The following is a 27,003-nucleotide window of genomic DNA, read 5'->3' on the forward strand; positions in this document are numbered from 1 at the left end:
AGCCTCTAACATTAAGATATGTTCATGAAGTTGTGAAGGATCTTCACAACTAGATCACTTTTATGTAGAGGCTGGAAGCTGTTGACTTCACATCAGTTGCCTCAGTATCCTATAATACAAAGCATACTTCCTTTCAGATGTGTATATTGCTATGCATTATGGGTAATACCGAATGATCTTTATTGAGATCTTCATTGATTCAAGGTAAACACATCATTGGTCTCCTTGGTCTTAGTATCTAATGATAAATCTTCCTGTTGTCATTCTCTTTTTCTTCTATAACCTTGAGCCTCATTTGAAGGAGTATCTCCTACTTCCTTACAAATTAATAGACAAAAAAAAAAGATAAATAAAAACCTATGAACCTAGAATTGTATACATAGAGAAGAAAGCATACAGAAAATCAAACAGAGAAAGAACTGCAGTTTCTTTTATGGTACAGAGAATAGATGGTCATTACCAGACTCAGAAATGTTAGTTACTTTTCTTTCTTTCACACTTTTTCATAGGTAGTATTTGATTTTGTTGATTTTATATTTTGCTCAGATTGGATCAAATTGTGAAGATAGAGGACTTCCCTTTCCCACCTCATCTTCTCTTTCATATTAAGCTTAATGGCTTTTGTCATGACCAAGTAACTTGCATCTTATAAACCTGATATCACAGAAGACTTCATCCAGTGTAAAAACTGAACTCTGTAGCTTTCTTGCTACTTTTAACCATAATTGATAGGTCGGCAGGTAGGAGTAAAATAGGGTTAATTTGGTTTGATACAGTTGCATATATTGTGAAACAGGTCATCAAAGATGTAATGTTGACACGATCGAATTCACTAGGAGGGAACCATGTATTGGCCCTCCAAATCAGGTCATGAGGGGCTTTCAACTGAAAGCCAGTCTCATACAGAGGTCGCTGCAGGGTTTTTCATCCCTCAAAGCAAGCAAACTAGCCATTAAAACACACATGCAATTAACAGGCTTTAGTTACTTCAGCTATAAATTCAAATTAACCAACCAAGTAGCCAAGTCACGAAGCACTGGGTATCTATTACTGTTGCTAAAATTCTTGAAGGCAGTTTCTTTCTTTGTACATATGTTCAGAAAAGCTTGATAAAAGAGGTTGAATAAATATCAGTAAATTTATGTGATTTATACATTTGCACTATGGATATTCCAGTAACATGTAGTTGTCTGATGGTATTACAGTAGCTATAATGAGCTGATATAGCTTCTGCTATTGAGCCACTATCATTTTTTTTTATGTTGACCTCACACATGAAAGGTCACAAAACTTGCAACACTACAGTGTCATGTATGAGTAAGAAAAATGTATCTTGTTATGTTTCTTAGAGTGGGAGGTTGTACTCAGTGGGAAAAACAGAATGGGGTGAGATTGTTCCAAAGAATAGAGGTGGATGGAATGAAGGAAACTGATGAGAATTTAGTTTGGTGTGTTTGAAGCTGGACAGTGTATGGGTGTTGATTAGTGACTGCTCTAGTTCTGCTATGGTTAGAAAAAAGTGGAGGAATGGTAACAGCCAATTCAGAGGAGCAATGCTCATGAAAGTACCTATAGAACAGGCACAGCACTGAAACAGAGTACTATGATAAAGTTACTGAAGGGAGTCTGTGATTGAAGGGTCATCTATTAAGCAGATTGCCCTCTTCTGAATATCATCAAGAATTCTAAGGTCTTGGGTGCTCCACCTCAAATGTGGGAACAGTACTCCGAAGTTGGGTGGATCTGAGACTTATAAAGTGTTAGGAGTTGAGAGGAAGAGAAGTAATGTTTAGAACGGAAAAGAACTCCAAGCTTTTTAGAAGGTAAGGAGACTATGTAAGTAATATGTTTGTGCCAGGATAAAGTGGATGTGATAGTCAACCCAAAAAAAGAAAGTTGATCTTGAAAGGAAATTGGAACATTATAAAAAATGAGATGAGATGAGGTAGGATTTTTCTTGCAGGTTGTCTTCATCCCATTTCAGAATGTTGAGGAAGTCGGTGTTCAAGTTGATTGATATGGAAAATCTTGAGGTATCTGATAGTACTGTAGGATTTATTGAATGCGGAAGAGAAATGAAGAGTACTGTCATTGGTGAAACTGTGAATAGGATTTGAGCAGATTGTTGATGTACAGGAGGAAGAGTGTCGGCGAGAGCACAGAACCCTGAGGCACTCTGGCACTGATGGGAAAATCTGACGAGAGGAAACCATCCACCTTGACACACAACGAACGACCAGTGAGGAAGTTGACAATCCAATCCAATATGACATGATCAAATGTGTTAGAAATATCGAGAGTGATGATGAGTTTCTCCAAATCTTTCTATGGCCTGAGTCCAAAGGTGGGTGAGATTAGCTAGGAGGTCGGCTGTGGAACGAGAATGTTGGAATTCATATTGTGATCACTAATTAACTGATGAGTCTCTGGGTAATGAAGAAGCTGGTTGTTGATAACCTTCTTCACTTTTGAATGTACTGAGATGAGAGCAGTGGGATGATAGTTAGATGGCTGACTTTTGTCTCCCTTTTCGGGTACAGGCTAGGTGTAGACTGGCTTCCGTGCTGTTGAGTAGATGCCAATAGAATATGAAATTTTATATAAATGATACTGGATTGGTTTTAGTTCTGGAGCACAAGTGTTGAGTGCAACTGAAGGAATGCCATCTGGACCAGGATCTTTATTAGTATGAAAATTAATGAGGGGTTTTTCTGTCCTTTTGGTGAAAGGTCAGAGGAGGCATGCAGCAGGAAGTTTGTGGAAGTATATTTGCTTTGGTCATACAAGCAGGAGTGGAAACATAGCAAAAGCCACCTCACACTTCCAAAAAGCAAGGTGGTGGTGGTGGTGGTGTTTCACTTGGTGATGAAAGACATCTACCACCTAGAGGTCTAGTTGGCATTTCCTCACAACTAGGGAAGATATGCATTTAAGGCAGCAATATTTGCCCTGACAAAGCCTCATGTACACAAGTCCTTTGTTTGGGGAAATAGGTCATTACCATGGGAAGATGGGGATGACTTGACTGGGAGAGGTTAATGACTAGAGCTGTTTCCAAAGATATTGAATCTCTATGATAGGTGACTCCAAAGGTAAAGAGAATCCTAGGATGTATCTGATTAATGTGCTAATTAATATGGATGCTGATTTGTAATTAACATGCAAAGTATTGACCAGGTATTTCAAAATAGTCAGGGTGAAACCTCCCCGAGGCATTTTCAAAAATAAGATATCTTTATTGATTTCTTTGTCCTTGAAAATTCCAGAAATAGTTTAGGAACTATTCTTGGAATTTCTGAATGTAGATTTCTAAACTACTTTAGGAATCTTCTGCAGATTACTGTTTCCCGTTACATTCTTCAATAACAGATGTATTGTAGTTGTGAAATCCACAATTTTATCCTCAATATTGAGGATGGAATTATGGATTTCACAACTGTAATAATATCTGTTATTGAAGATTGTAACTTTCGCTTTCTATAGCCCGAGGAGTTCCCAACTTTTGGATGACATGACTTATTTGCAGCATGACATTTTCTTTTGATGTGTACTGGGATTTTTATGGGACATGGCTGCATGCATGTGTGCCAGTTCGAGTGCTCAGATTGCTCCTCTTTATAGTTTGATTTTGTATATCAAACAGGAGAACTGGATATTGAATGAATCTAATACTGATTGATATCTTGTATAGTGTTCTTTCTGACAGTGAATAATTTGCTCCTCATCATCATAATTCTAAGAGATTATCAGTGATTTCTTATTCTATTCTTTTGGCCTTACAACCAGTGAGACTGTATCTATTGTTCAGTTACCTTTTAACAACAACGTCCCTTTCACCATAAGATTAGCTGCTATAGAATTGACCAGCACTTCTCCTTCTTACTGCTGCTTCTGGAAGGGACAAAGGTCACATACAACTGATTTGTGAAAGTCAAGTCAGTGAAAGTGTTCACTTCTGGGAACAAGTAGCAAAACTTTAAGTACATTTTTCTAAACTTTGTATGTTAGAGTAACTTAGCAGCTCAAGTTGAATAGTATAGTATTGCAGCTTGGATTAAAAGAAAACACCAAGGTGTGGCACGTAATGAAATCGAGTTCAAGAAAGACTTCAGTTTGCTGCATGACATTGCCAAAGTAAGCAGTAATTTAACTCTTGTCGCGGCTGATCTGACAGATGCAATAAATTGTTTAATATAAATATTCTTACACATATCCAGTGTATAGCTTGGAGGTCATGACTAGCTGTGCATGTATATATTAGGAGTGATATTCCACACAGTTTATGTGGTCAGTTTTGGTTTAACACGTGTTATGTAAAGGTGTGTGATATTTGATAGTAAATTATATCTGAGAGATACCGCGAACTCCGATGTCAGTATAGTATTGGTTTAGTTGTTGTTTTTTTTATTATTTACCATTGAAAATGGCTGGAAAAATGTGTCGATTGGATAATACATCAGATGTTGAAGAGATTCAGCGAACGTTACTCGAGTCTGATGATGAGAATGATGGAATCGAATGAGAAGTGATTTAGACGATGATGATTATGTGAAAGTTCATTCAGAAGATTCGGATACCGAAGAAGATATTTCTAGTGAAGAAAGTGAAGATGAATTAGACATGAATGAAGAGTATTTTCTTGCAAAGGATAAAGAATCAAAATGGAGGAAAAATCCAATAAGAAGACAAATTAGAAGACAGCCGCAGAATATTTTGTGTCAACTTCCGCTAGTTCAGCCAAATGCAAAAAATACCAAGAGAGAACTTGAAACTTGGAATTGCTTTCTCACAGATGATATTTTAGATCTAATCTTATTATATACAAATAAATACATTGATTCTATTTCGAGCCAGTATTCAAGAGAAAGAGATGCTAAACGAATAGACAAAACAGAATTGAAAGCATTTTTAGGCCTCTTATATCTAGCTGGTTTACATCACAACAATCAGCTAAATTTTTATTCTTTATATTTCTTTGTTCAATAATTTCTAGATTGTAACTGAAAATAAATAAACCATCATGTATTATATTTGGAGTGTTTTTTTTTTGTTTTATCGCATTTTAGCACATATTAGTAACAAATGTATCTCTCAGATACACGTGACCTAAGCTGCAATTTTATTGACTGTTTTTATTGGGTTAAGAAATGATTTTTTTTAAAAAAAGCATATACTAACTATATTGAGCAGATTAATGAGAGTATTCGACAAAATGAAAAATGAAACAAAAGAACCACAATCTAATAGGTGCAGGCTAATTTAGTTCCATTTACTCTGCTATACTCACTGGTCATTAAAAACAAAGACAAATCTGTAAACAATCCTTGCTATAAATTAATAGTGAAATTGATAACTCAACGGCAAAGAAACTTAGATTATCCAAAAATCAAAATTGGAATCACAAAAATGAAAATTATTAATAATGAAGTTTTAATTGTATCCAAAGAAAAGACAGACATAACTTACTTTGCATTCCTTAGATATTTTCTGTAATAAAATCTACAAAGACACGTTAGCAGCAAATCCCAGTAAGAAATATTTTCCAAGACTTAATTATTTATGATATTCCCAGTGAAATCGATACAAACATTGTGATATACTCAATATGCTTACAGAACGAAGAGCTCTTTGCTCAAAATTCAAAGATTACACAAAAATTTATGATGACAAATGAAAAAAAAAATGAATGGCAGGAACCTAATTATTGAAGTTGATCCAACTTTGAGGATAAAATTCTTGAAAACCGGTATCAAAATACTGTGGAGAATTTGTCATTTTGCCAACTACTTAAGTGTTCTTAGATGTTTTAACTTTAATAAGTTCCACTATCACATATAGAACTGCCAGGTTAAAACCAATTGTCCATTTTGCTCAAAAGAACACAAGCTCAGTGAATGCCTATGAAATGAATCCGAGATGAAATGTGTAAACTGCTATAATCATAAACATGCTAAAACCAATAATGAGGTCTTTTTTAAATAACGAAACCTGTGGTGCGTTCATAATTAGAAGAAACACACGTATAAACCACAGTGAAAATTATTTAATTGTAAATATTTCATCCTAAGTATCTTAGGACATCATCAGTACAGTATTTAAACAAAAATTAGGAATAACATACAGTTAGGGCACATGATTACAATAGAATCTCATGAAAACGTGCATAACGTTTTCATGAGATTTTTTTTTTTTTTTTTTTTTTGTACTACTTTAGCACATTATGCACGTTTTCATGAGATTCTATTGTAATCATGTGCCCTAACTGTATGTTATTCCTAATTTTTGTTTAAATACTGTACTGATGATGTCCTAAGATACTTAGGATGAAATATTTACAATTAAATAATTTTCACTGTGGTTTATACGTGTGTTTCTTCTAACAATAATGAGGTCCACTACAACATATGGCACTAAGCAAAGACCACCCAACATTTAACTGCTACAGACAGCTCAAAATACAAAATATTAACTATGGAAAGCAATAAGAAAATTTGTAAACATGGCATTGCTTTCCTCACATGCTTTCAAATAAATCTTCAGTGATTTGTTAAGGCAGTAAATAACCTAACAGAACTCGTAAACAGGAGAAACATTGGATTAGAACTCGTAAACAGGAGAAACATTGGATCAAGAACCTTATAACATTAAAAAAATCTATGGCTTTCCAAGTAAGTATAATATATTCTCTAAAGAACGAGAAGAAGGAGAGCTGTACTACTCATCATCAAACCTGAGCCAGCGCAATCTTAATTTCTCAGTACAGCAATGAGTACTTTGTACTTGCCGAAATTACATATGCGGAATCAAAACTTTGTTGCAAGTGTTGATTCCACATATGTAAATACCATAGTGACATAAAATACGATCTAGAAAAACTGGGCAGTATCATACATTTTACGAGAAATAATGGCTTTCATTTCAGTAAAATTACAGAAACTAGAACTGTTTTAGGAATGATTACTTTAATTTCCTGACATTTTAACCTTTATACTAAGGTCATCTGGAGTATATACATATATATGCAAAGACAAGGTATATTACATCTCAAACAGTGTGACAATGACTTGATCAACCATTATTCTATGCCTGATCTCTAGTTAAAAAAAAAAAAAACATATAATAATATTAACAGTCTAATTATAAATGGGGATCTAAAAATCTCAAGAATGTGGATGGCACATATTCTACGCACATAACCTTTTGGTCAAAGAGTTAATTATAATTATGACTGTAAGTAATCTAGAATCTTAATTCTAATATAACTTACTTCACTCATGTTAAATTATGGATTAGGCCACCACTCTTGCTGTATTAAAACTATCTATATGAATTTGTTGCCTGATGATGTTATAAATAGAATGTAGCTTTGATGCTTTTTTTTTCACTAGAGATCAGGCTAGTAGAATAACAGTGGATCGTTACTTTGGCATACTGTTTGAGATGTAATATAGCTTGTCTTTGTGTGTGTGTGTGTATATGTATATATACTCCACTTGATGACCTTAATATGAAGGTCGAAACGTTGGGAAATTAAAGTACCGTATATTATCGCATATAATGCGAACTAGAAATTTTGTTTGAAAACTAGCCCTAAAATGCTATGTCCACGTATAATGTGATCTGTTAATCTTGTTCTATAACATTATAAATAACAATACAATACGAATTAACGAAAGAAATATTTATTTTAAAACAAAATGTCAAAATACAATACGAATTAATGAAAGAAATATTTATTTTAAAACAAAATGTCAAAATCGTATAAATTCTTCTTCTTTTGAGTCATCAAACATTTCGTTTATAAATTCATCTGTAGGGATTGCACCATCAGTGTAGCAGTTGTCGTCATCATCTTCATGCTCTCCATTTTGTTGTGCGTCATCCTCGCTTTCGTATATGACGTGATCTTCGGATCCATCCATTGAATTACTTATTCCACATTTAAGAAATGAGCATTGAATCATTTCAGATGGTATCGAATCCCATGCTTCTTTACCCCAGCTGGTGACTAGGGTGATCTCAGGCTTCTGAAAATTCCCACCCTTTGTCATCTTCACCAAACCAGATGACATCCATTCTCTCCATTTTTCACGTAAGTGATCTTTAAAACGGCTTATTCAAGCTGACATCAAGCGGCTGCAAAACGGAAGTTAGACCACCCGGTATGACTGCTAGGTCTGTACATAGCTCACGTGCTTTCTCTCTGCTTGCCTTGGTTAAATGCGCCCGGAACATATCCCAGACTAGCATGCTTTGTTGACGTAACAAGCTACCTGGATGTATGTTCCATACTTGATCCAGCCACAATTGTACACCTTCTTCATCCATCTAACCTTTCTGATTGGCGTGAACAATTACACCCGGTGGAAATTTCATATGCTTTGGAATTTTCTTCCTTTTAAATATCACTGTCTGCTTTAGTTTGGTTCCGTCTGCCATGCATGCTAGAACAATGGTAAAATGCTTTCTTCCATGTCCTGTTGTTTTTATAAAGCCACCCTTTTCACCAACTGAGTTTACTGTTCGATTCCCAGGCATATCAAAGTACATGGGTCTCATCCATATTGCCAATTTGAGAAAGTTCATATCCGTGACACTTCTGTAATTTTATGATAAATTTATGGAAGGACTGCACTTTTTCTTCAAGCTGCTTTGGTTACTTCTACGCGATTTTTGTTCGATGTCGTAATGTTAATGCTTTGCGTTCCATAAATCTGTTGCACCACCCAGGCGAATCAAGAAAAGATGAAATACCTGATGTGTCCTTGAATTTACCATTCTTGAGTTGTACAGCTCGAAAACGAATTGCATTTCTTGTTACTATAATGCTATCTTGTCGTTGCGTCAAAATCCATTCATTTAGCTCTTCTTCGAGTTCTGGAAAGGATGCTACATCTCCACGATGGGCACGTTTCGTTTTGGGGATTTTTTCAAGACTGTCTTTTTGCTTATGCCAAAGTCTAATATTACTCTCTGCTACACCAAATTCTCTCATAGCAACACTGTTATTATGTTCTTCTGCAAACTGCACAACACGCAATTTAAATCCTGCTTCAAAAGATGAACGTTTACGTTTCTGTTGGCTCATTTTCAGGCTTGGTTTGTTTGTTTAACGAATAATATTTAAAATGAACTGTGGTTAAACTGATATACCTAACTGTGCTCTATCATTTGGCGACTGAGCGCGCATCGTATCTGCGCATAAAGCCAGTAATGTAAGTAGCTTTATGTGCAGATACGATGCACACTCTGTCGCCGAATGTGGGTGGGTCAAGTAGATTTGGTTGCATAGGCATTAGGTAGTATATATTCTGTGTGCAAGTCTAATAGGATGTTATATTTTTTAGGATCCGCATATAATGCGAACCCCCTAACTTTAAGTAGTATTTTTTACCATAAATTTTTCGCATTATACGCGATAATATATGGTAATTATTCCTAACATGGTTGTAGTCTCCATAATTTTACTTAAATGAATGCTGATCACCGTGTAACACTAAAGAAAAGAAATAATGGCTTATTCCTCACACTGGATAGCAATGCTCATTCTGTTTTAGAGGTCAATGAGATCACAAATGATAGAGGTAAAAAATCTAGAAGATTTTTTTTGCCTCCAATTTCCTACACATTTTATCCTGGATTTCTGAATGGTGATGCAAGGAAGAAGAAAGTTGTTTTGATCATTGCATATTAAACTTCATCGGCAAGAAAAATTTTAAATGGAATACATAGGTCAAACTACTGCAGTAACATTAAGTACATCAATAAGAAAACCAACCTTGAAACATTTTTATAAGCAATGAAAGCAGCAGTTGTAGACAAGCACTTAGCTATATGGGGCATCAGAACAGGACAACATAGACTTCCTCACCTGTGAGTTTTCATCATGTTTGAAAAAATCCTGCAATTAAACACTCCAAATACCTAAGTTAAAGATTTATGGAAGAAAATCATTACCTTGGTGGAGTGATGAAGTAATAGTCTTAAAAAACATGTTAATGTACTTGAATGACTATATCAGAGAATCTACAACAAGCAAGATTTAAAGCAAACTAGATAAGAGAATTATTACAGAGCCAAAACTCAGTTATCAATCCAAAATTACAAATGCAAAAATGGAATCATGGAAAACTGTTCTGTTTCAACTGCATGGAATCCTTGGAGCTGTATATATACAGTATATACACATACAGTTAGCTTTCTGCTAACTTATAAAAACAGAAGAAATTAACAAAACATAGAGACAGAAAATTACAACAGTCTGCCTTAGGTACACCTAACAATGACAATATTATGCCTAATGAAATCAAATCAATATTAAAATCAATAAAAAAATCCCCTAGTGAGGACAGGATAACTAGTGACATACTCCTAAGAATGTTTCTTGAGTTCCCCAAATTCATAAGAACTTTTTGTAATGAATGCCTCAAGAAAGAAAGCTTTCCTTTAATATGGAAATACTTAAAAATTATTATTATCAATCAAAAAAAAAATCAGCTAACGCCTTTTTATTCCCATATACGGGGAGTAGGCGACGCCATTTAGCCCTATCTAACTTTATTGGAGACTGAGTGGGCAGTTCAATCTCCACTGGTACCAATCAGAGATAGATGGCCCAAGGCTATCACTAATTAAGTGGTACACAATGAAGAGAGACGGCTCAAATGTGCCGCCATCTCGTGGTCCCTAACCCTAACACAATATATTTAATGTCTGAAAAAAATAATGTAGGTTCTACGGTCGATTTTCTTGAGTTTACAGGACGAAAAACCCGAGTTTCCGTGAGGAAAAACCCGCTTGCCCGTGCCAGAGATCGACTAACTCGGGAATCGGTCGAAGAAAGGCTTAGAAAAATTTCCTCTAGTCGCCGACTAGACTCGAAACTAAGTCTTCCTTCGTGTGACCAAGCGCCGTGGTGTGCAAACGCCACATCCACTGAGCTACACAGATATCGGTCCACCCACGGCGAGTCCGTGGGCAGTTGTTGTGCGGGGGTGGCACCCGACGTTGGGTGCTGCTAGGTTCGAAGAGACGCAGATCTGTGTGCCGACCCTCTCCACTGAAATTATTATTATTATTATTATTTTGGGCAACTCCAAGGAGTCGACAGACTCATCGAGGGAGGCCCTAACATCATGTCAAGAACAACTATTTGACATTCACACAGTATCTATCATACCTCGCCTTGAACTCATTCACGGTCACAGCACCCACAACAGACTCTGGCAGCTTATTCCACTCATTCACCACTCTAAAAGTAAAAAACCTAGCTCTAACACCCCTGCTAACCACATTCTTGCCCAGCTTCAATGTATGGACTCTAGTCCTCCCTCCACCAGTCCTATTCTCAAAAATATCTTCTGGATTAATCTTATAGAAACCCTTCAGTAATTTGAATGTCTCAATCATATCACCCCTTTTCTGCCTATCAACCAATTTTTGCAACCCACAATCTTCAACCTGTTCTCATAAGGTTCATTCCACAGACCTGCTATCATCTTGGTCACTTGCCTCCGGATCCTCTCCACCTCCTCCCCATCAAGAAGAAACCCTGGTACCCATGTCTGGGCACAGTAGTCTCGATGGGGTCTTATCAAGGCTCGATACAGAGGAACAATAACTTGTTTGTCTCTGCTTGTTAAAGTATTTTTCAGCAACCAAGTGATTTGATGAGCTGATTTAGCCACTTTTGCAATGTGCCCACTAAACTTCAACCCTATCCACCAACACTCCCAAACCCCTGGCCTCATCAATCTCCTGGAGTATGGTTCCACCAATGTGATATACTGCTGCTAATCTTTTCACCCCAAAATGCATAACCTTACACTTTGCCACATTAAATTGACATCCATTTTCCTGATCCCAGTCCTCCAAACTATCCAAATCATCTTGCAAAATTTTGACATCCTGTGAACTCACAATTGCTCTACCCAACTTTGCATCATCAGCAAACAACTGAATATCTCCCTTCAAGTCATTTCCTATATCATTTATGTACAAATTAAACAATAACTTCTCAAGCACAGAACCCTGAGGCACTCCACTGGTCACCTGCCTCATCCTGGACTCTGCTCCTCCATACACCACCTTCTGGTATCTCTTCCTGAGCAAATATAATTATACTTATACTAATTAAATTAAATATAATTATACTAATTATAAAATCCAGAAAAGTGGCATCTGATGAAGTTAGCAAATACAGACCAATTAGTTTCATTAATGTCACTAGAAAATTGCTATAAAAACTTCTAATAGACTGAAAATGATGTACTACTGATCTTCAAGAGACCTTCAGTGATGTATGGCGATTGTCTGCTGAAATTCACAAGGGATCTGGTAAACAACTAAAAATAGAGGAAATAGTTTGTCTTTTGTAGATGGTATCAGTGAGAAATTTTTGTTAATAGGAAAATACACTATTTGGAAAGAAGTCAGTGGACACCACCATGGGCAAGTGCATCTTGCCATGTAATGAGTCATGTTTGTGGCCAGTATAAATTGGAGGAATATGATACTCCCAAGTCAGTGCAACTGTTTGTCTGTGTGAAATGGCTGCCAGAAGGGAACTGACAGAGATTGAAAGAGGCATTGTGATACGATGCCATCTTGCAGGCCTATCTGTTCAGCAAATTGTTGATAAATTGGGCCATACCAGGTCAACAATCAGTGATACCATGCTAATATAGAAGGCACAGGGAGTCAACTGCAAGCGTTACCTGTAGTGGACAACCCTCCATACTCACTGTGCATAACTGTAAGATGTTACAAAGGATAATATGTAGAATCTTCTGTTCACTAACCAACATGTTGAATGCAGAGTTCTGAGCACAACTGAGGCTCACAACATGGGTTTCTATGGTATGCAAGCCCCACATAACCTCAACTAACATGCAGAATCATCTTCAGTGGTGCGGAAGGAAGAAGCTTAGAAAGCTGTGTTATGGAGCAGCTATCATGCTGCATCCTATACCAAGCAGATGAATGAGTGGGCATGGCAGATGCCCAGTTAAACTCTGTCACCAGAGTGTGTTACACTATAAAATTCAGAGGTGGCGGTGTGATGGTATTGTCCTGGTTTACTGAAGGAAGTCAACTGCAAGTGCTGTCTACCTATTTGTGGTACTATGAACATTGAACTCCAAGAGGTATCTGAATATTCTGGACAGTGCAACATTTCCTACTTTGTGGAAACATTACATTTGTATTTCCATGCAACTGACCATTGCCTCTTTCAGAAAGACAGTGCACCATGTCGTAGGCTGTAACTGCATGGTTTGTGGACATGAATGTAACTACATCCTCCACAGAGCCCTGATCTCAACCCTGTTGAACATCTGCAGGATGAAGTGGAGCATAAGGTGAGATCAGGACATGTCCACTCCATGACAGTCCAGGATCTCATTACTTGCCTAGAATAAGAATGGTCCAAAATTCTCATTGATTGTTATCATATGCTTGTGGAAAGTTATACCCCTTAGGATTGTTGCAGTCATTGTAGCAAAAGGAGGTCCTACATCTTATTAAGGTGGGTGGCATGGCTGTTTGTTTTTCACATTATGGTGTCTGTTGACTTCTTTCCAAGCAGTGTATGTGGAAATAAGGTGAGACTTCAGAATTCATTCTACCAATAGTTTCAAAGATACCAGAAATATAAGTGATTGGAACTCTGTGGTCTGTTGAAGAATTCTTAGGTATTGGAACATAGGAGTCAGTTATCTGTTGGATTTGATGAGGGTCATAACCATTTAATTCCATTTATGTTTTGATAGTGACACATTCTTGTTGTAAGCTTGAGGGAGAGAAGCACACATTATGTGCTCTAGTAATTAATGACTTGATACCAATATTTTTACGAGATGTGATGTATAGACTTGATGATTGTGTATGCCAGTAAACATTGGTTGACAAAGTAACGGAGGCTGCACAAGTAAGAAGGATGTCCAAGATTGGTAAACTACCAACTTGGAATTAAATGGTTATAACGCTCACTAAATCCAACAGATAATTGACTCATGTTCCAACACTGAAGGATTCTTCAGCAGACTTTAGGGTTCCAATCCCTTATATTTCTGATAATTCTAGTATCTCTGAACCTATTGGTAGAATTTTGAATAAGTATTCTTATTCTCATATATTTTCCTGTCAACAAAAACAATGAAAAAATTTTGTTGACATGAAAATATGTGAAGATAAAGTGATACTTCTTCAAAACTCTGCCAATAGGTTCAGAGATACTAGAATTATGTATGTTGTTTCCTTGCATATTACTTTAGTGCTAATGTAAATGAAAAAATAATTTGGTGTATTTTTTCCTCTGACATTAGATGTCTGGCTTGTAACCTGATTAATCTACAACACCACAAACCAGTGTGGGATGTTGGGAGAACTTTGTGTTCAAAACCTAACATAAGTTCTGTCAACTGACTAGTTTGTATTGTACTTTAGCTCTCCGATACTAAAGTAATATTGGAATATATTGTTGAAGCTCTTAAATAGTGCAGGTATGCATATTCAAAAGAAAAAAAAAATCCTGAAGCTATTAATTGTAAAAGAGAATTGATTATCAAAAAAATAGTCTTTTCTTATAGGTGCTTCTGGATCTATCCTGCAATTATTGTAATAGAAGTCAGATTGAAAATTGACATGCCTTACTTGTTAATCAAGTGATGCATATTACTGACAGGGAGGATTTCAACTTGACAGTGTAGTAAAGGTAACCTTGAGGATATTGATGGTGCGAGAGAGAGAGAGAAATAATGCAGTGGTTGACCACGAAGGTAGGAGAGCAGTGAGCTCCAGATTCTTGGAATTTTCATGTGTCATTTATTAACAAGATGAAAATCTACTTACTGCAGACTTCCTTATTTCATCAAGAAATTCATGAGCTATCTTTCTCTTAGATGCATCTGTCATATATCTTTCAGTGAGCTGCCTATCCTTCACAGTATACTGTAAACCAGATAACTCATGCATTAATTTAAATGTATGAGTTATCTTTCTCTTTGATTCACTTATTATATCATGTCTTTCAGTAGGTATCTTCTTCACAGTAGGCTGCAAACCTTCACTTATAGATCAGTACTAATTCACACCAACATCCTTCTCAGGTGGTATTAATATTCTAAGTAATAAAACTAAATACATTTGCTTCAATAAGCAAATGTGTGTCAAATAGTTGTTTAGAGTTACCAATAATAAGATACCACCTTAATTAGTGACAATATTGACTATAAAAAGGCATTAGCCATTTCATTCCATTTCAATAGCCCTTTCATATTAACAAGACAGTGTTCAAACCAATTTTAACTTATGGATCTGAGAGCTGGGTTAGAAACAAAACACTCGATCAAAGACTTCTGATATGAGAGTTCTGAGAAAGATTAGTGGAGTGAATAGATGGTATAATGGCAGTATCACATTAAAAATGGAATATTATGAAAGAACTTGCTATTGTTAGCATTCAGGAATGTGTTAGTAGAGCTAATCTCAGGTGGTATGATCACTTATACAGAATGGGAGAGGAAAGATTAGTTGGCAGGAAAAGACCCAGAGGAAGACCCAGATGTAGATGGATCGATACAGTGAAAGCACCTTAAAAGACAGAAATATGAGATCTGATAATATTGGAATCTTGACAGATAACAGATTAATTTTGAGGAAAATTGTTGATCGGAGTTAGTAATTAACTACACAAAAACGTGTAGTATATTATAATTATCCTGTATACATCCCCTGAGGATACATATAAAGAATTTGCTAATGATGATAGCCATTTCTTAGACATATCTCTGAAAAAATAGTCATGAGAATCCAAAAATACATCAGAAATATTTATAACATTATAAGCTACCTGGAAAGTTAAAAAAAAATAATAATAAAAGCTGAATAAGAAAATTCTAAGATATAAATCAAATCAAAGAGTTTCATGCCGAATATAGCAAACTATAAAAGTTCGGCGAGTCCAAGCGTAAGCAAACACCAGGGTGGTACAATACCAGGCAACTCGTTGTAAAGGTGGATAAAGCTAGGATCGCTATTCTTAGTATTTGCCCTAATGTAAAACTCATCCCCTAGGAGATGTATGTTGTTTTACATTAAGGGAGATAGGTCGCTACCCAGACTGGTTTCAACCTTTATTGAGGTCTCATCAGTGAGTAAGTAGACCAAATAATACCAAGATTATAGTGATAATAGCTTTAATACTTTACAGTATGAGTTATCAAAAAAGTGCACGGATAAGAGCCAAAAGGCTTCACTTTGGCAATGTTAAAATTATTTAAATTAAGGGGATATTTAATCCCACATTATTTCAAAGCCGAATAAGAAAACTCGAAGATATAAATCAAATCAGAGTTTCATGCCAAATATAGCAAACTATAAAAGTTCTGCGAGTCCAAGCGTGAGCAAACACCTGGGTGGTACAATACCGCACGACTCATTGTAAAGGTGGATAAAGCTAGGATTGCCATTCTTAGTATTTGCCCTAATGTAAAACTCATCCCCTAGGAGATATATGTTTTTTTACATTAAGGGAGATAGGTCACTACCCAGACCAAGCTCTTTATTTCATTAATTTTTCTGTGCACCTTTTTGACAACTCATACTGTAAAGTATTAAAGCTATTATCACTATAATCTTGGTATTATTCGGTCTACCTACTCACTGATGAGACCTCAATAAAGGTTGAAACGTCTATATTCGGCATGAAACTCTTTGATTTGATTTATATCTTAGAGTTTTCTTATTCAGCTTTGAAATAATATGGGATTAAATATCCCCTTAATTTAAATAATTTTAACATCGCTGAAGTGAAGCCTTTGGCTTTTTATTTCATTAATAATAAAAGCATTTCCAGCTCTTTCAAGGATCTTTCTCTTTTTACCAGTGCACATCCCAGATATATATATAATATATATATATATATGTGCAAACTGTTGCTTCTGTGCATTAGGAAAGTACAGTGCCATATTAGGCTGCTACACTATGGCTGGTCAGGCTTCTCTGACCATGTGCTGGAAACATATTCTCATAAAATCAACAGAATAGAGAGAGAGACCCCCCCCCCCCAAATTCCTTCATCACACTTGTACCTGGTTCGAAAAGAAATAAATACAAGGAGGCTGGTCAAGCCTTTCCAGCATCAACTAAAATTAGGAGATGAAAATTCAAGAACCTGAATCTTCCTAATTTTCCCAGTGCCATTCACAACTTTTCAGCTCCCAAGATCAACCACTGCATCCTAGTTCATAAATACCATATGATATTAATGTACTACTGACTGAACAATGCATGTAGGATTGCCATAAAAAGAGATTTGAAATGGGTTCTTGATAATAGAAGAATGATGGGTGATACAACATATGCAACATAAGAAATGAAATCATTTGTTGTTATATTATTAATGGCTAATTAATGGTTAATGCTAATTATAGGATTAATGGTTAATGGAGAAATGCACAATAAATATCTGTATATTAATTTTCCTTCCATTTGTTTTCTGATAATATTATTGAAGCTACAAGATATAAATTGCAAAATATGTTCAAATTTCACTATGTATTAAATTACATTTAAACAAACTCAACATCTAGAAAATGAACAACAAACCCAGTCTCAGAAGAATTGAAAATAGAAACTGTCAGTATAAGGAACATTAATGGAAGGAAATTGAACTTGCAGAATAACCGGAAAAGTGCCATCACTGAGACAAAAAGACAAAAATAGATGGAATCTTACTAAATAAAAGTATAGGATATTATATTTGGACAATAAGGGTTAATGGAGAAATGCACAATGAAACTTATTTGTGCCTATGGTTCCAAAAAAGAAAGAAAATTGAAAAAATGGTCCTTAGAGATCTAAACAGCAGAGTAGGAAATGAATCCCACCAGCCATATAGAAATGCTTTGGAAAAATTTGGAGAAAAGAGCAAGGTTAATAATGGTAAGTATCTGCTGGATTTCTGCTAAGGATAATGCAGTCATTACTAAACATCATGCTCCAACATAAAGTTGTGCACAAGTTCAAACAGAGAGAAGATATAAGAAAAGCTTCATCAGTTATGTTACTGTGAATAGTGATATCTTCATGCTGGTTCAGAATCTAAAAGTTTACGAAGGATTTGAAATTGGCCATCACTTAATTTTAAATAGGAAAAAAATGAATATAACATTGAAAAGAACTATTTCAGAAAGTTTTGAAAATAATTAAAGTTGAGCAACTTTTACAGGCAGACTGTAGACTCAACTATACAAACAGTTTAAAAAAAAATGAAACGGTTCAAAAACAAGAACCAAACCTTGGAGTCTCAGTGGAAAGCTCTGAAGAAAAAAATTGATTGCTTCACCTCAAGAGATGCCGTAATCTGCAATGATAGAAAAATAAGAATGTCATGGTGGACACAAGAAGTTAAAGAAGCAGTTGTGGTAAAGAAGATAGCTTATGCAAAGTTTTTAGCAAAATAAGTTAGCAGATGTCCTAAAAGAATGCAGAGGAAAAATGCAAAAGTGCTTAGCTATGTTATAAAATGAAAGTCGTGAGAAGACTTCAGTAAGAATATAGAAGGCAACTATCAAGAAGATAGCAAAATGTTCTGAAGGCTATTGTAAAAGCTCAGAAATGGGGTAGAGTACTGTAAAAGAAATCAGAGATGATGAATGTGACATAAAAACTGAAGATAAGGATATCATACATGCCTGGACTGATTGCTTTGAAAGACTGTTAAACAAAAGGAGCAGTGACAGAAAATTTAGTAGAAATTTTTCAAGAGGAATGCAAACAGGAGTACATATCAATACTTGAGGCAGAAAAAGCCATCAAAAACCAGAAATGTGAAAAGGCATCTGGAGTAGATGATATTCAACCAAACGTTTTGCAGTGAGTACACTTGCATAATTCAGAGGGCGGGCATGGTCAGAAGTTTGAATTCCAAAAGATTGGAATAGTGCCCAAATAGTTCTCATCTTTAAAAAAGGGAATAAAACTGAATGTGAGAATTACAGAGTAATTACTAAGTGTTCCAGGTAAGATTTGTGCAAGCATGCTTGAAAAGAGGATGACAAAAATTGTGGAAGAGAAACTTGGAGGTGAACAAGCTGGATTCAAACCAAATCGTTGAGAAGTCATGAGAATATGACAAGGATCTGTACTTTAGTTTTGTAGATATGGAAATGGCATATGAGAAGGTGCCCAGAGGAAAGCTTTTCAAAACATTACAATTATATGGGAGCAGATGGAACATTATACAGAGCAGTACATAGTCTTTTTTTAAGTTGTGAAATACAGAAAGATGGCTTCATGTAAAATCAGGGATAAGACAAGGATGTACATTATCTCCATTCTTATTCATCACCTATATGGATCACATTATGAAAGAAAGTGGCATTATAACCTTGATATTAGAATCAGAGATGTCAAACTTAGCTCTTTGCTCTGATGTATTCCTTAACATATCCAGTGCAGCTCTCCAAGATTCTCTAACTAAATTGAATTACAGCGTTAATAAATTCGGCATGAAAATTACCAATAAAGAGACCAAAACTGGATGGAAAATTAAGTTTGGAAATAGATAACAAATAAGCAAAGCTGGTATGGTGGGGACAAATTAAATAAATTTATATTGAATAAAAAAGAAATTGCCTGCAGCATGAAGGAAAGATAGTAGCAACAAAGCAGATTGATGACAAAGTGAGTCTTGCTGCTGCAGATAGACCTCTTGAAGATTTGAAATGCCAAAGCTGTAAACTATACATTTCAGAAAAAAAAAAGTTTGCTTTGTGATTTTTGTTGCCAGTAGACTCATGCCAAAATTGCCGAATCAGCACCAAGCCTCCTCGGCAAGTCAGCCAGCCATTTTTCTGTCCCTTTTGCTCCCCACCATTAAACAGTTCCTAAGCCTGCCAAGCCTGTAACAGTGCCTTATCGTGGAAGAGAAACTTGGAGGTGAACAAGCTGGATTCAAACCAAATCGTTGAGAAGTCATGAGAATATGACAAGGATCTGTACTTTAGATCTGTACTTGATGGAACTTTCTTCCAGCTGAAAACAAAAATTATAATTCTATCATCCTGCATTTCCATTCCGAAACTGACACAATGCTCACTGAACGATGCAACGTTGAGACCCCAAAAAAATTGTCAGGTGTCACTGCGTCGAGCCCACTATTACATGGAGAGATGAAACAAACTTCCTGTGCTTAATAAAAATGACCTGCAATACCCTGACAAGCAAATCCGCATTCATATTTGCCATGAACAAGTCAGAAGGTACTAGCCTCACGTCACATGCACAAGCCTGGCCATATCTGACATTTTGTACATACAGTACAAAAAGAGGTGACAATTATGTTAACAACTGGAAGAGAAATGCCAAAATGGAAATGAAGAGCATGGACAGTCAGTTATAAAGAAGGGATACTAGGGAGAAAATCAAACTCAGCAAATAACCAGCATGGAAACCTGATACCAAATGCTTCTATGGGAATGTATGGGACCCATTTGATCAACAGCAAAGTTCACAGAACTGTCCATATTCACTTCACACAGATATACATGGTCTCAGTTCTAACCTTAATGATGTTCACATCCACCTCCAGTCTACAAAACCTCACCTGCTTTCCTCACAGAAACTCAAACTCATCTCTGCTCTCCCAACTACACACTCTTTGACTCCTTTTGCCTCAGAGACAGGGTCTGCATATGTGTTTGCTCTAGTATACCATGCCAGAGATTATCTGACATGGAATCCAACCTTCTCAAACAATACTCATCTCTGTTTTCCTAACTATACACTCTTTGATTCCTTTTGCCTCAGAGGCAGGTTCTGCACATATGTTCACTCCAGTATACCATTCTAGGGAGTATTCAACCTGGAATCTCCCAATTTTTTACTTCCTTTGGTAATAACCCTCTGCCTCATTTTATCATATCATATGTTGTCTGTACTGCTCTCCTAATGCTAACATAATGTGGAAAACATTGTTTAACTTCCTTAGAAAAAGGATTAAAACCAAGCATATAATTTCTTAGAGCCTCCATAGCTCAGTCAGTATAGATGAAGTCCTTTGGTCGGAAAGACCTGGGTTCAATTCCCATCAGTGTCGTGAGGAACCTTTATCTGGGTCTCTTTCGACTAAAGGTGAGTTAGCCAGTCTCAGACGGAGGTAGGGTTTTTACCCAGAAACTCGGGTTTTTCGTCCCCCAGAACAAGCAAACCGGCCCCACGAACACACATGGATTACAGTCATGAATACGTCCCAGCTATATGCCGGTCCTGAGCCCAGATGAAATAGGGGGGGGGAAGCAATGGTGAACTACCCGGTAAAAATCTCACCAGAATATTTTGTGGGCAAAGCCTACAAAGTCACCAACAGTCGGGAACAACTAAAAGGGAAAATCAGTCATATAATTACTTGGTAACTTTAACGTATAATAAACCGAAGGTAAAAAACTTTCTACACTCTGAACTTTATCAGTCACCTTTCCTTAAATGTTGATTTTCCAACTCTCCAAACAGCAAAGTCATTTTCATTGGAGGCTTCAATGTCCACAACACTAGTTGGCTTTTAACCACACAGATCAAGCAGGTAGAGAGGCTGAGACTTTTGCAATCATAAATGTTAGTGTTGTGGAGTATTATTATTATTAGAGTGCCACTTAGTGAAAGCATGCGGCATTGCTGCTGAAAAGATAATTTATTTTTGTAATAAATTAGTGATTTGGATTTGTGATTTGGTGTAGTTTTGTTTATTTTTATACCATAGCATAACTGAGTAATTATGGAGAGTTTTGTGTTTGAAACAGACTTTTATTATTTTTGAAGCTTGTGGTGAATGATGACAAAATGGTGATACAAACAAGATCGTCTCATTGCATGACAAGAAAACCAAACATAATTAATGTAATGAACTTTTTGTGAATGGTATGTTATAAATACAACATGCATATGTGGTGGAATGTGGTCAGTGTGTTTAGAAATGAAAGTGAGTGACACTGCAGAAGCAAAGGAAAATCAGAAACGAATGATAGAACGATAGATAGTGTAATTGCCAGGATGCAAGATTTAAGAAAAATGAGTTGATCAGGAGAAGTGAAATTAAAAAATATGTGTAGTGAGATGAAAAGTTTGGTGGATAAGAATGGATGAGTACAAGAGGTTAGAATGAAGGAAAGGAAAGAAAAAGAGTTGATGAATGACTCGAGAGGTGTGGCAAATGAGAGATTCCATAAGGTGTGTTTTCCAGGAGGAAGAATTAACAGGATAATTGATGCATTAGATAAGAGAAGCAGACGAGCAAGCAAGCTGGTGTTGGTTGTTGGAACAAATTATGTGGTTTGACATAAGAGCATGTAAGAATGGATATCAGGAAGTTATTGAGGAGAGTATTGTTGGAATGGTTGTCAGTGTGTTGCCTAGGTATGATAATGGTGAGTTGAGACAAAGAGCAGGGATCATGAATGGTATGTTGGCAGAGCTGTGTGAGGAGAAAGGAGTAGAGTTTGTGAATGTGTGGGATGCATTTGAAGGAAAAATGGAAATATACAAAAGTGATGGGTTGTATTTGAATGGATTTGGTGTGAGTCAGTTGGAGAAGCTATTGCTGCAAGAAGAAACAAGTGATGTGAGCAAGAGAGCAGAGGAGGTAAGAGGTGAAGCAGAGGATCAGGAAAGAGAAACTGGTGTAACTGAAGTGGTTGTAAAGGAGAATAGTAGTAGCACTGTGAGTGATAATGATATAATGACAATGCAAGATAGACAGGGGAAGTCAGGGTGGATAAGGAGACACGGTATAAGGAGAGTGGATGTTGGTGGTAGTAGTAGTAGTGAATGTGTGTATAGGGATTTTCAGTATGGGAATGGGATACTGAATATAGTTGAGTATGAAGGGATAGGGTAAGTGGTGATTAATAAAATTGGGAATGGTTAGTTGTGGGCAGTCACAAAATACAAGTGGCATAGCAGGACTGGTATAATCAGTCCTGCCTTATTGACATTTATTTCATTTACCTCTTGCTCACTCACAATTAAGCCGTTCTCTCTCTTATGTCCTCTACACTTAAGTTTTTCATGATTTCACTTTGATGAGGATGAAGTAGCCTTATAAATGTTCACTGAATACCTGACGGTCTTCTGCAGCAGTTACCATTCTACCATTCCCATCCATTAACATCATCTTACTATAATCATTTATTATTATTATTATTTTTTTTTTATTGCATCCTCCATGGAGTCGACAGATTTATCGTGGGAGGTTCATTCAACTGACAGCATATTTATCATATAGGATTTTAAAATCCTTAACACTCCTTGCATTAACAACACATTCTGGTAATGTGTTCTTCACTGGCAATTCTCCATGTAAAAATATACTCCTCACCCTCTTCACCACACTTTTACATTATTTCCATGAATGACCTCTGGTTCTTCCCCTCCCACCTTCTGCTCTTTTTATAATCCCCTTTGGATTAATCTGATAAAATCCTCTCACTAACTTAAATGTCTCTATCATATCACCTCTCTTCCTCCTATCCACCAAATTCTGTAATCCACATTTCTTCAACCTCTCTCCATAGCCAGCATTCCAAACTCCTGATATTGTCTTAGTCACTGGTCTCTGGACCCTCTCCAATGTTGCCACATAACATTGGAAACCAGGTGACCAGTATGCAGTGGCACAACCATTTATCCTTAGATGTTAGAGTACTTCTTATCATAGCAGCACTACAATGTGCAGCCTTTGCAAAACTAGCAGTATCCTCTAAACTCATTCTGCTGTCAACCATCACTCCCAAATCTCTAATCTCATCCAGTTCCTGCAGTACGGCACAGTTGATATAGTACACTGTCTTATATTTCTGCACTCCAAAATGCAACACCTTGCACTTATTGATATTAAAACTACAACCCCTACTACTTTGTCCAAGTCAAAAGTCTTTTTATATCTTCCTGAAGGGAATTAACATCAGCAGTGCTACTTATAATTCTCCCCAACTTTGCAAACAACTGAAGAACCCCAGTCAGTCCACATCATATATCATTTACATACAAGTTAAACAGTGGCAGCAGCAGCAGCTCAAGAACAGAGTCCTGGGGCATGCCACTCTTTATCCTCCTTTTTTTAGACACTACCACACTGCTCTATCGTACATAACTTGCTGGTATCATTCAAAGAGCCAATCTCTGATCCATATACCCAATATACTATTTATTCCCATCCTCTGCAGCTTGTACACCAACTTATCATGTGATAATCTATCAAAAGATTTTTCAAAGTCTAAGAATATTACTGTATATGATTCTCACTTATCTACCACACCTGTCACCTTATCATAAAATGCAAGTAAATTATTAAACAGGACCTACCTTTTACGAATCCATGCTGACCATCATAAAGAATGCTATGTCCATCAACGCAATTCTGTATTCTATTCCTTACCAATCTCTCCAACACCTCGACCTCTGCAGTTTTACAGACTGGCCTATAGTTGGAGACTTCTGTGTTAGAATCATGCTTGTGGAGTGGTACTATTTTGCCATCTTTCCGCTCCTTAGGAACCTTACCCACTGCAAGACTTTATTAAATAACCAGGTCAAGGGCATAGCCAACTGTGGTGCACATTCCTTAAGAATATGTGGTGATATGCCATCTGTTCCTGCAGCCTTACCTCCTTGCCTCTCTTCTGTATATTGCACTGGATCATTTACACCAGTATGATATATGCTAATAAAGTGCTCATTCAGTAATTCCACTATATCCTTTTTAGCTGTTAGTCTGCTGCCATGACTATCCACCAGTGTTAATCTGCCATAGTTATTCTTCCTCTTGCTCGTCATGTAAAATTCCCTTGAGTTAACTTTGGTCTGACCAGCCAATCTCCTCTCATACTACACTTTTCTTTCTTTATACTCTTCATGGATCTGATCACCACCAACTGTCTTGTACCTTCTCCATAACATTTTCTTTTCCAGCACAGCTTTCTTGATTTCACTGGTCATCCATTTCACTCCTACTCTATTTACTTGCTTAACTCTTGGTATGCAGTCATACATTGCTTGTGTCAGACATACTGCCTCATGAATTTCCATGTATTGTCAACATCTACCCAATGTACTGATGCTAATTGACTACAGAGCTTCCTATAATCAGCTGCTTTATACTTTCACATGTATCTATTTTTGGCACCGTTTCTTGTTTGCTCACTTCCCAAACCTCATGATCACTCTCACTAACCGGTGGCAGTGTTAACTCTTCATTAACAGCTACATCTTGTAAAGTTATCACCAAATGCAAAACATTAAAGCCTCTAGTTGCTGCAATCATATGCTGCTTAAGATACTTATCTCTTAGAAATTGCACAAACTTGCTCTCCCTGTTCCCATACACTATCTCCTGCTTCTAGTCTATATTCCTGTAATTAAAGTCTTCCATCAGGATCACCTTCTTTTTACATGCCCAACTAATTTGCCTAAATATTTTCACAATCAGTATTCTCTGCATTTCCTGGCCTATAACAGCATCCTATCAGATATACTAATCTCTTTATTTCAACTTTGCACCACACAGATTGAAAATCTGTACATGCACTATCAACTAACACACTTTGCAGACACAATTCCTCTGCAATCATTAACAGCACTTCCCCTTCTCTTGTCACATCTCTATTCTTCTGGAAAATTATATATCCTTCTATTTCTATTCCTGACATCACATCCTTCTCAGACAACCAAGTTTCACTTATTCCAATTATTTTTGCACATACTGTCTCAATCAATGCAACAAACTCAGCTCTCTTGTTTCGAATACACCTTACATTTGTGTATAAACATAACGATCGCTGTGTCTTTGAGGCCATTCTATCTCTATTCATATCTCTATTCTCTATCAACATTCTCTCTTCAGTTTGACCATCCCTGTTTCCCTGATGCTGATTGTGATTTCCATTCCTACCTGTCTTTCAACCTCACCTTTGTGCATTCCATCATCTTGTGCTGCTGCAACCATATCTTCAAACTCGCATCCATCTTCCTCCTGCCGTACAATCTGTTGATTTGTGCTATCCTGTTTCATAGGTAGACTCTGATCATTTACTATATTTTAATAAAACACCTTTCCACTCAATATTATTTCTTAAGAAACTCCTACCTCCTTCCAGCTTGAGCTGAAGTGGTGGCTGTGGCCCTTCGGATTCTTTTTATTATATCAAAAATGTTTCTTCACTCAAAAAAGACTGCTGACTGCTACTATAGAATGACAAAATGTTAGAACAATATAACAAGTAATAGACTAATTTGGAGGAAAGTTGTTGATAAGAGATTAATAATAATGCAAACTTGATCATGTAGTTATGTCCTAATAGCCCAAACAGCCCTTTAGGATACATATTAGGAAATTGATGATTAAATTACATGACAACAAATCCTGGTTATTCTAATCTAATAGTGTAATGTATTAGTTGTTACCATATTTGTTGCATTTTTTCGCTGGTGCTTTCTGCTCCTCATGATGATCTCATTATATAAAGAGGTAGAAATGATAAGAGCTAACTTTATTCTTATTCAAGTTATTTAATTTTTAAAATGATGGTTTCACTGATATTCCATTTAACCTAATACGTGTAAGTACTTTATGATTATTATGACTCATAAGTTTCATATTATTTGATGTCTGTATTGTCTTATTTGCAGCACTGAAATGTGTTTATTTAATTTTATTTTAGGAATGCGATGGATTTACAGTTCTTCATCTTGGATTTTTGGATTATTCTCATTATGTCATTGTAATTAACTTCCATGAGTTAGAAAGGATAGATGAAAACTATAACATTAAGGATATAGTATTTTATGTAAGTAATATATAACTTAATCACTATTCTGATTAAAAAATTATATGCATAGAGATATGGAGAAACAGAATTAATCTATTGATTTTCCAGACGATATTGTTTCTTCAGCTGCTGGTGCTGTTAGAACACATTGAATAATAATGATGATTTTTTTGGAAGGATC

At 36.2% G+C, this 27,003-nt stretch overlaps 1 protein-coding gene across 1 annotated transcript in view; it reads left to right on the top strand.

The window, feature by feature from the left end:
• The window catches only part of LOC150094186 (transmembrane protein 181), a 324,122-nt gene that overhangs the window by 97,871 nt on the left and 199,248 nt on the right, over nt 1-27,003 (top strand). The window contains exon 5 of the mRNA XM_090411991.1: nt 26,715-26,840. Coding sequence (XP_090268117.1) covers nt 26,715-26,840 — 126 coding nt within the window. The remainder of the gene's footprint in view (nt 1-26,714; nt 26,841-27,003) is intronic.

The sequence above is a fragment of the Typopeltis vanoorti genome, chromosome 22 (genome assembly GCF_054136105.1).
Source record: "Typopeltis vanoorti isolate ZY-2024b chromosome 22, IOZ_Tvanoo_1.0, whole genome shotgun sequence".
In the NCBI taxonomy this organism is placed as follows: domain Eukaryota; kingdom Metazoa; phylum Arthropoda; class Arachnida; order Uropygi; family Thelyphonidae; genus Typopeltis; species Typopeltis vanoorti.